At 40.7% G+C, this 11,545-nt stretch overlaps 1 protein-coding gene across 3 annotated transcripts in view; it reads left to right on the forward strand.

Moving 5' to 3' along the window:
• The window catches only part of TMEM269 (transmembrane protein 269), a 146,699-nt gene extending 135,367 nt beyond the window's left edge, over window positions 1-11,332 (forward strand). For all 3 annotated transcript variants that reach the window (XM_086921615.1, XM_086921614.1, XM_086921613.1), the window contains one exon: window positions 4,432-11,332. In XM_086921615.1, the coding sequence (XP_086777741.1) occupies window positions 4,432-4,547 (116 nt within the window). In that variant the 3' untranslated portion in view covers window positions 4,548-11,332. The remainder of the gene's footprint in view (window positions 1-4,431) is intronic.
• Window positions 11,333-11,545: the final 213 nt, after the last annotated feature.

Raw genomic sequence — 11,545 nt, forward strand, 5'->3', positions numbered from 1 at the left:
GGCACCCTGTCCCAGGGAGGTGTGACCACCTCCCAGACAGGATTTCGAGTATTGGGGCAGGGTGAGTGCGCTTGCCAGCGCCACCCAGTCTTCATGAGGGGCGCATTTGGTGTCGCCATGCATAGTCCAGCTCAAACCAGTTCTGGGAGCCGTTGGCTCCCGCTCTGGCGCAAAACTGGATGAAGGACATGAGTAACCTCCCCACTGTCCAGACCCTCCCCTGGGAGGGTCCTCTGAATCATCCCAACTCATTCCTTAGGGTACTTAAGGGCTTACCTGTAGGTGGGTCCCTAACTTCGTCGTGGGACAAGATTCAGATCAGACACCACTTCTTCTACTGTCTGGGCACTCTGGACTTCATTTGGGCTCCACTTTGTTTCCTTTCCAGTCTGCTGCATCACCTGTGCACCATACAGAAACCTTCCAAGGCCTGTGGACATCAAAGACACCTGAAGGAATCTCCCTTGAAGTGAAGGAGTCACTTCCCAGCTTTCGCAAGCACCGCAACTAAGTCAACTGGTCTGTTGATCCTGAGCTCACCAAGTTTGAGGCCAGTATCCCTCATGGGGGTTGCAATAACCGAACCCCTGTGCACAGTGGCAACTTGCAGTTGCGAAGGCTAGATGGCTTCCTTTCAAGAAGAACTTCGGGCTCCAAGTAGGCCCAACCTCAAGCACCTCCAGTGACCAGAAACTTCGACCCCAAAGCATATTTGTGCATTGTGGACTGCATCTTTTAGAGAGCTGCTTTAGGTCCTCTCACTACTTCAGTGCCTCCTGCCTGTGGTTACATTTGAGGGCCACCTTTGTTACTTATGGCCTGCCCTGACTCCCCTGCTAGTGGTGAGTCCCCTGGACTTTGCTGGTCCGGACATTGCTCCTTCTTTGACTTCTGCAGGTTGCATTTGCCAACGGTGTTTGTGCTCCCATCGGATACTGACCGCTCAGCAATCGACATCTGACGTGGGACAGCTTGTGCACGGCTCCTGGCCTTCCTCAGAGACGCCTGTTCCTCACTGCTGCGGACTCAAGGTCCCTGTCAACTCTCCTGCAACTCCTGACACTTGTGGGCATACTTCTTCCTGATCTCCTGGTCACTCCTGAGTGATATAGACTGTACCCTCTTATTGCAGGTACCTCTCAACTAGAATCCACCTTCGGATTCCACCAGACACATTTTCTTTTTCCAGCAGCGGCACCTTCCTGATGTCCCCCATTGGGTTCGACTGTGGTTTCCGACACCATTTAACGACTATACACCCGGCTTCCCTGGTGTAGGTAATGTGGGTGCCAGGGTATCCACGGGTGGGGTGGTTCTCCAACCTTCTGTCTTCCATGGGTTTTCTTCAGGGTCCACTGGCAAGGGTCCTTAATCTTTAAAAATCCAACAGTGACTTACACATAGAATTGTACTGATCACGCGGTCATTTCCCACACTGCACACACTCTCCGTGGGGTCCCTATCTACTCACATTGGGTGGTTCCTTGTGTTCCCAGCACTTCTACATCCTCTAGACCTTGTCTTGACCTGAGTCGTGGTTCTTATACCACTTTCTTAGTGTATGGATGGGCACCTTCTGGGGCCCCCTGTGTATTCTGTGCTAATTTATTGTGTTTCACTGCAAAGTATTCTGTGCATTGTGCTTATCTATGGATAGGAGATATCTAAACGTGTTAGAGTATTATATAATAAATACATATTTTTATAAATACCTCGTGTGGTTCTTTTTCACTTGATATATACTATACGATTGCATTCGGGTAAAACAAGCTGCTTTACACTCCTTCTGGCCTAAGCCTGAAGCCTGCTCTCCACAGCTACCACTTAGAGAGTTTCTAAGGTTGTCTAAGACCTCTTAATCACCATAAGGGGTTGTCTGGACTGGTGCAAGGTGCCCACTCACATTAGTGGACATCATATACCAGGCCAGCTTCTCACAAATCACGTGAGCTCTCTAAGCCATCATCCTGTGTATTGTGCCTATCTAATTGAACAGGGTAGAACAGTTAGCGTTTGCCCTGTTTTACTCCCTTGTGGAAATGCTATATAAAAAATGAACTAGAATCAGACACTGGCCCTTTATTTCTTGAGAGTCCTTTAGATTTCAGGTGAGCAATAGGGGGCCATATTATTAAGAATGGCGCAAATATTATCGCCGCTTTAGCGCCAGGAAACTGATGCTAAAGTGGCGAAAAGGGGCTTGATAATATGCTCTAGAGAAATCCAATAGAAGCCCAGGTTCTGGTGTCAAGGACATCAAACCTGGGCTTCTATTGGAATTCTCTAGGGCATATTATCAAGCCCCTTATCGCTGCTTTAGCAGTAGTTTCATGCCGCTAAAGCGGCAATAATGTTTGCGCCGTTCTTGATAATATGGCCCAACGTGAGTTACACCAATCCAAAATGATCTCTGTTACAGCAATGATAGCCTTAAAAGAAATCAAACTTCATGGCAGCTAAGGTACACACTAGGGTGCTACTGTAAAACTCAGAGCACTGTTAACTCTTAGTGGCAAGACTGCTTATTATTAATGTTTTGACACGACAAGGGAAACCCAAAAGGAATCACACTAGGGTCCTTGGGCAATAGGCTATTTTACAGAACAGGGGACCCTAGACATTGAGAATCAGAGTAAAAAATAGACATATACTGAATAGTATATATGACCTCCGCCCAGCCGGGCAGGTTTCTTTAATTATCCAAAAAATTTTTATGTTACTCAGTGTAAACGACAATTGTACAAAAGTGGGCACAGCCTGTGACCCACAAGAAACAAGAACAAAACAAGTGACACAAACAGTTATGTAGAAGTGCACAAAGGCGGTCTGTACTCATTCCATTGGTAATACAGACTAGTATACAATCTCAGCAACCCATTGTTGTTCAGAATTTATGTAGTCAAATCAACATATGGTGCATTTAGGTCGACGACGTTTCGATGCAATTACACAATACTTGCATCATCATCAGGACAGAAAAATATATGTCATGTTTGTCTTGGAATTTTTTTTAAAAAGCCTCGTAATTTATCAGAGTGGCTCCATGGTAGGCTTTCCTCGGAGCGTTAAAAAGATAGTGTCATTTCCGTGAGAAGAATTGGGAGGATGTTCAAGCCGAAGGTCGCGCTTGGTCCTGGTTAGTGTTTCTGAGGGATAGTTAGGTGCAGCATGATGGCTGAAGGAGGGGGTTCTGGCGCGCCAGAACCCCCTCCTTCAGCCATCATGCTGCACCTAACTATCCCTCAGAAACACTAACCAGGACCAAGCGCGACCTTCGGCTTGAACATCCTCCCAATTCTTCTCACGGAAATGACACTATCTTTTTAACGCTCCGAGGAAAGCCTACCATGGAGCCACTCTGATAAATTACGAGGCTTTTTAAAAAAAATTCCAAGACAAACATGACATATATTTTTCTGTCCTGATGATGATGCAAGTATTGTGTAATTGCATCGAAACGTCGTCGACCTAAATGCACCATATGTTGATTTGACTACATAAATTCTGAACAACAATGGGTTGCTGAGATTGTATACTAGTCTGTATTACCAATGGAATGAGTACAGACCGCCTTTGTGCACTTCTACATAATTGTTTGTGTCACTTGTTTTGTTCTTGTTTCTTGTGGGTCACAGGCTGTGCCCACTTTTGTACAATTGTCGTTTACACTGAGTAACATAAAAAATTTTTGGATAATTAAAGAAACCTGCCCGGCTGGGCGGAGGTCATATATACTATTCAGTATATGTCTATTTTTTACTCTGATTCTCAATGTCTAGGGTCCCCTGTTCTGTAAAATTGCTTATTATTAATGGCACTGCTGCTTGTATTTGTGGACAGTGTACATTTGGGAGATACCATTTTTTCACTTACCTGAGCAACACATTCTCACTGGAGCATACAAAGTTCCCCTGCAGACTATCATTGTGAAGTTTAGAGGGAAGGACCAGTGCTGTCTTGCGTGGGCTCTCCGTTATTCAACATCTGCGTGAAACACACAGAGCAATAGAAGCAAAAGTAATGAAAATATGAGTTCAATCCACCATAAAAATAGTAAACTAGAATGTCAATATTATAATAAAATTACTGTAGGGTTCTGGAGTGTGAACTAAGGTAAATCTAAATCATCAACTAAGTGAAAGTTGTCAATTCAGAAAACATCAAAGTATGAAATCTCAAATAAAATGCTATTTAAACAGATACTTTTATAGCAATAATTAAAATACGCTTGCGAAATATTTTTTAAAGGAGCAACAGATTTGTAATGCTGGGGGTTTTGAGCTTGAATGTTAGTTTCAATGTGATGTTTCATTCTGCATCTTAGCTGAGAAGTGGGAATTTATGCACGTGACGAGCTTCCTGTCCTAACGTAAAATCTGTTGTCATTTCAGCCATTTTAATTCTCATCACCTATTTATTTATGTTTTCCAGGTATCCTGGTGACCCTCTGTTCCTCCTCCGTTTTGCCATACGTGTACTTCTTAGTTTGGTCAGTCTCGTACATTCTCTTCCCTTATGCTGTCTGGAGCTACAAGACGGAACCCTAGGTGTGTTTTCTTTCTAGGCACCTTCGGCGTAGCACTGTCACAGTTGTTCAGAAAGACTGTTTAGACCAAAATCCAGACTTCAAATGATGAGCACCGTGACCAACGCCATAGATGGCCCTCTTATGCCTATTACTGCAATGCCAGAGTCAGAGCATCTCCATTGGCATGCCACTGTGTGCAGGAATTGTGTTTAAGACATTGGCTTTCACTGTTCTGTGGTCCATGCATTTTCTAGACAAGTTTATGCAAACAGAAGGGCAATCAATATGTTACGTTTGTTAGTGATATCATCTGACCTTACATTGCATCTTCATATGGAATAGTATCCGGGCTTTGCACCTATACCCTGTGAGATTGAGATTTTCTTAATAGTTATCTTGACTCACTCTCATAATTGTAGACTCCGTATTATTTCTGTACTATACAATTGGGCAAGTCATCCTTTTTCTCCATAGGGAGAAAAGGGCAGTTGCCTGCAGAAGATAGTGGATAAATAAAGGGTACTTTGGAGGAACCAAGGCTTATCAGATAAAACACATTACATTAGGTGAGAAGCACTTACTTCTCTGTATTATTTAAAGTTGAAGCAATATAAATATGTATACTTTTTTTAATGTGTATTAGAGAGTGATCCGTACCAAAGGGACCATGGATCAAACATACATATATACCTTGAGCGATGCCCTTTTCTCAACTATCAATTCCTGTACAAGCCAGCATCAATCTGGTGCAGTTTGCTCTTGGTACCTTAATTCGTTTGAACTTGATAAACAAATAATTTTTTTGAAAGGAAATTCAGAGTAGAGAAAGGGTCTTTTTCAAGATTTAGATATGTACAATTTTAAAATGCTATGCTTTTAGGGTGTTTTGAGAAATTGAATGGGTAATTTAGAACAATAAGAAGAAAAAACGATGCTCAGTGTTATTGACCCTGCACTTGTAAAACGGCTATTAGTATTTTCATCTCTGTAATCGTGACCATAGAAGTCTTTCCCATAGTTTGTGCCTTGAAGATCATAGAGGTCTTTCATAGGGATATAGGTCTTTTATAATGATAGAAGGAAATCCAGATAATTAATCATCCTGAAACTTAAGAAAGGAAAATGTACAATGCATTTAAAAATGCTTGTCTGTGCCAGTGAAGTTCAAACAGTTCCACTAACAAGGAAAGGCCACTAGAAATAGTGTTTTCAGATCCGATTGTAATCGTGAGATCTGGGAATAGCGTTCGTTGGTGGGTTTACCTCCAGGTCGTGTTAATACATGCTTCCTACAAGTTGAATTTTGCCTCATCAAAACTAAACTGACCTTTGAGTGAAAGTAAGAGGGAAACTAATGTTTTTCAATAACTTTGTTTCTGCTTACAATTTTACACCTCACCTGTTAAATTGTAAGTGTCCTATGAAAGAGTAGCTACGCTAAGCCTACAAAGTGTCACCTAATTTTATGCAACTTTAGGAAAGAGTGAAGGTGTTATCCTTTGACAAAACAATTTCCACCTCTTTCCTTTTCTCTTTCCATCTCATTTCAGTTGAGGAATGTCATTCTCCCCAGAGTCAGTCATCCAGTCAAAGCAAAATAATAATCTGTTGGCCCCCCTGATCCAGACCAAAAAAACTTTTTGAAGGGACTGATTAAAAAAACGCAGCATTTGTTGTGCATGGAATCTGGTTTTGTTTTTTATCTGTCTCTAGAGGGAAACCCAATGTGCTCTGTCTGGTTTGGAGGTTCCATTTCAGCTTTAGTTTTTTGCCCTAGTAATTAACAGAAAATAATCTTATTTCTCTAACATCACCATTTGCTTTTAAAAAGTCAAATGGCTCACCGTTTAAGACGTAAAGTGCTGCATCTAGAGCGTCAGCATTTGTTTGTTGTCTTTATTTCTACATCACTACTGATTTTTAAGACCTGAGATTTTTTCTTTCTCAAGTGTAAAGCCTTCTCATTTGTTTAATATGATTTATCTGTAGTATATGCTTCAGTACTGAACTGGAGTTCAATGTCATTAATTTTTGGTTCCACGTTTCTCAGATGATACACAGTACTCGCTTTCGTTTATTTTATAATAGACGAAACTGCACTGCCATAACTAGACTGTGTAAAAAAAGTTAATTCTTTAAAAACTATTTTCCTTTATTATAGGCAGTGTATGGAAAGTCAGACCTCGTGATCTTTGAGTACTGTTGTCACATTTTAGCTCTAGAATGTATGCTGAGTTTAAAAGTGTAGTTTTGCAGAACGTGTTCTGTTACTATAATTGTATCCATCGCTCTTGTCTTACAGTTTGTTGCATGTAGTTTAGGATATAACAAAGGACATACAAAGGTGCTCATTTTTTTAGAGTAAGCACAGATACACATAGCTTCAGTGCCTAACTGCATTCTGAAAACCTTATTTTGGCAGTTGTTGCGAAATATTTTTGTATTACTCAAGTGTTTCAGTGCACAGTCGTTTCTTCAAGTCATTAAATCTTAAGCACATTTTGCAATTATAAAGCTAACTCTGTTGGGTTTTATCTAGAAGTGTTAACATGATACTAGTAATTGGCTTTCGTTTAATGGCATTGTTGGGCTGGAAGGTAACACTTATAAACTGGTGTAAGGAAATCTCAAGTAATTGGATTAGCTGTCCCTACTTTGCTTACTAATTGCTTTTGTAAATTACATAATGTGTACCTAATGGAATGTATTTTATATTTTTCCCAGCATCCTTACAATTTTCAAATAATATCTGTCAGTTTATAGAAAGAATAAAAAAACAGCTAAAATAAGGCGAAATGTGTAGGTTACTGTTCCATTTAATTAGCTTCTATTACAATGAGGGGTTCTTGGATGATAAAATGTTTTTAAAATCTGCTTTCAGCCCTCCTGTCAGGGAGATCCTCGCTTACTGCACAGCAGCTGTATTTAAGGGTTTCTTGTGAGCCATAATCTATCGTATTAGGTTTGATTTCCAGCCTTATTCCTAACAAGATACAGACAGCAGTTCACAAGACCTAATTGAAAGGGAAATGAATGGTACTATGCCTGGTTTTGGTGTGAATTTCAGTCATCATTGTAGTAACTTATCTGAAGATGACAGTTTGGTCTGCATGGGTCCTGTCTCTTTTCCAAACGGCATTGTAAGTGGAACTGGTTTACTTCTGGGTCCCTCCTAACCCTCTTCAGGTCTGAATGAAAGCTGGTTTGGTCTGTGTAGACAGGATTTGTATATTTTTGCTGTTGCATTCCCCAGTAGGAATAAGAACTGTGTTTCCAAAGATGCCTATTCGGCCCAGTTTAGCTTTACCTTTAAGATTCAGACCGAGGCTCCTCTGGGTAGTCTTTGAGTTCACTGCTCCCCCTAGTTGTATACATTATGCTTTAGGCTGTGCCCACCACAGTACTATTACATCCATAGCTCAACCCAGTACTACGTTTCTTTCAGGTCATTTATTATTGCCCCTTAGCGATTTGTTGTGTATCAGTCCAGCCACCATCCCTTAGGTTATTTCGTCCAGAAAAAATGATAGTTGTGAATTCAGGTACTTTATATTGAACACAAATCCTGAATGTGCCCCACTCTAGAGTTTCCGATCTGTCTTTTTGCCCCAACTACTCGGCCAGTAGTCTGAACATGCCCACTGTATGACATGGAAGTTGTATCTGTTGAAAAGCCAAAGAAATGTACTTGCACTAAATTGTAAGAGCAAAACATTGTTGTTCTAACAAATTGCTTTTAATGGTGGAAACGCTGATTCACAATGAACACACACCTGTTCATTACAAGAAACACATTCTTACAAAATAATTCATTTGTTAAAGGCGATTTGCAATTCACAGCAGAAAAATTCCACTTCTCTTGGTTGATAGAGTGGCATATCTGTAATGTATTCGAACATTGTTAGTTTGTTTCTATAAAATAAAATATTTGGTTGCTCTGCCCTACTTAAATCATGTCTTAGTACTGCACTTGAGGTTTTAAAAATGGTATCTTGGAATTGGCTGATCTTGCAGAGCGATCAAAGTTCGCTCCACTAAGGGCATCCTTCATCTTTGCTGCAAGGCTCATCACTGGATCCGAAAGGAACAACCACATCACTCCAGATCCAAAGGCACTAAACTGGCTCCCTTATGATGCAAGGATACAGCTGGAAATTGCTTGCATGACCCATAAAGCTCTACACTTCAACACACTGAGGTACCTAGCTAATAAACTGGAACTGTCTGCCAGGGGCAGATCATCTAGAAGCACCAGAACCCTACTGTTGAAGCCTCTAAAATTTCGGGAAATGAAAAGCTACAACTGAGCTTTCTCCCGATTGGCCCCTAGAATCTGGAACTCTCTGCCCCCTGAACTCAGATTGAACCCTTCAATCACATCCTTCAAAAAAGATGTCAAACTGCTTTTAATGAACACAACTCTACCCTGAACCCACTGACTAATTTATCTAGGTACTGGTTTGACACAGTTCTCCATTCAGGGTTTGCACTCACTTACCACATCCTAGATTCTAACTCACTGTCCTCCTGATTTCTAACGGGTATTGTCAGCATTTATGTTTCTTGGTTGTCTTGCTTTCTACTTCAGAATCATTTGTAAAGCACTCTATGATACCCATCTACGGTCAAGTTCGCACTTAAAACTTTTACATTAATAAATCTTGCCTTTAGGGAATCTAAAGCTATACCGACAAACTTGTTTCTATCAATGGTAGTAGAAAGAATCAGTGTTTTCACAACAATACTCCGAGGGCTGTATGTGGCACAAATAAAGTTGTCAACGATTTCTTTATTTTGTTTTCACTGAGTTCTTGGCTTTCTCCCTTGAGCATCACGTGCAAATCAGGAAACTCTACTCTTCAATCTTGAATATTGCATAAAGAAGCCTTTAATAGACTGAGGGCCAGATGTAGGAAACCAAATTGCGATCGTAAAGGCTTACATTTGCATAATTTCAGCGTTTGCGCTAGCAGATTAGCAGTTTGTAATGTAGCACAGAAACGCCCCCACAAAATAAGGAATCGCAAAATTTGCGATTCCCTATTTTGCGATTGCATTTAAGGAATCGCAAATTGCGATTCCTTCAATGCAATGTAAGAAGCACAAAAGAAAGTGCGATTTGGCGTTAAGGAATCGCAAATTACCACCAACTTCAAGTTGGTGGTAATTAGTGAATTCCTTTAAAAAAGCACTTTTTTGCTTTTTTTAAAGTGACATGTGGCACACATTCATGCCCGTAGGGCCTGTATGTGCGCCACGCGTGCACACATGCACATTTCAGGGGTGCAATAGGGTGTCCCTTGCACCCTTGAAATTGCACACGCATGCGTGCGAAATTCTCAAGCCCCATAGGAATGAATGGGAAGGTATTCCTTGAGTACGAATCGCAATTTGCAATTCGCAATTAAGGAATCACAAAAAATATTGTGATTCTTACCTACATGGCATTTTGTGAGTCCTTAATTGCGATTCCCTAAAAATCGATATTAAGGACTCGCTAAACTGCTTTTACCTACATCTGGCCCGAGAGAATTCCCAAGTGGATGTAGGAGATTAAATGAGTGCATTTGTCTAGGCAGCAACAAAGGAATATACTAAAGAATTACCCATCATGTCTTTTGACAAAGTACTGCATCTATTTCTGCAGTGTGCTCGTTTTACATTTTTCAAGGACCTTTAGTGAATTCTTTACATCCTTGATAATGACGAATATATTAAAACACTATAGTGGGGCTGATTAGGAGTCAAGTGGAGTGCAATTGAATGAGCATTTCTGCTGTACTTGATTCCAAGTGGCTAAGTGTTTCCACACCTATTTTTTCGAGGTGTGGGAAAACACGACCCAGTTTTTCCATCTGGTAATTCTGGCTTATGGCAGGGAGCAGAAAAACATGCCCGTCCCTCTCTTATTCCCCTTTCCCTTTTCTCTGTCCACCAGAACAGGTATTCCAAAGTACATTTACTACCTTCACAGGGCAAGTGGTAAATGTATGTGCTAAGCCCTCAGGAATTGTGACTTCTCTGGTTTTACAACCGGAAAAATGTCTCGCATCGTGATTCCCTTTCTGGGGTGTTTAACTTATAACTGCATGGTACTGGGACGGATTTATTGCGCCTAATTGTGAAATGCGATTTTGCTAAGCCCCCAGTACCCAACAACTCATAATGAGCCCCACTTCCTTCTACTAACAGTTAAGAGAGGAAATAGCATTTCATGCTAGTGTTAAGATTCACAAGTCAAAATGTTGTATGCTAAGCCTCATTGCGTTTCCCTGCCCATTGCACTGAACCCATATCTGTTGCTTGATCCGTCTCAAAGATTGATATGATATGTAGATCTAGAGCTAAAAGGTGTGTTTTGTATATTTTTGTACATTAAATAACAATGGAAGCACACAGCCCCATCTGTAAATTTGGAGCATGTTTTGTTCATTTTAACTAGCATTTTTCAAGTTTCATCCTCACACGCGGTCATAATGTTGGGTTGTTACATTTATCATTCCCTGAAAAATTATTTGATAGTTTTCATACGTGCGTGGTTTTTATTTTATCTTCAGTTTTCTCACACTGCTAGTTTACAAAAGTGCTGTGTAGAACTATGTCCAGTGCTGAATTTATGCGATTAGGCAGTCTTGTACTGTTGCAGTGCAATATATGACTGGTGTCCAATATTGTTATACACTCAGATTCTGTTTTATCCGTAAGGCAAAGGGCCATGGAACAATGTGTAAAGTGTTCTTCAGGAGTTGTTTTTGAAAACGAATGTATTGTTTGCAATAAAATGTCATTGTCTTGGGAAAAAAACAAGCTGTTTTGTGACTTTTTTTATATTGGTTGTGGTGACTTTCATAGTTCAGATTGTAGAAAAATACTTTTGCATAAAAGTGTGTGGATTAAACTGAAAGCAAATAACACTACTTGGAAACATCTGAAATGTTCACTTGAGTAAAAGCTTAGATGAGGGGAAGGGGAGGCGCCAGAGTTGACCTGTACAGTGACTGCACTGAGGAGATCTTG

The sequence above is a fragment of the Lissotriton vulgaris genome, chromosome 5 (assembly GCF_964263255.1).
Source record: "Lissotriton vulgaris chromosome 5, aLisVul1.2, whole genome shotgun sequence".
In the NCBI taxonomy this organism is placed as follows: domain Eukaryota; kingdom Metazoa; phylum Chordata; class Amphibia; order Caudata; family Salamandridae; genus Lissotriton; species Lissotriton vulgaris.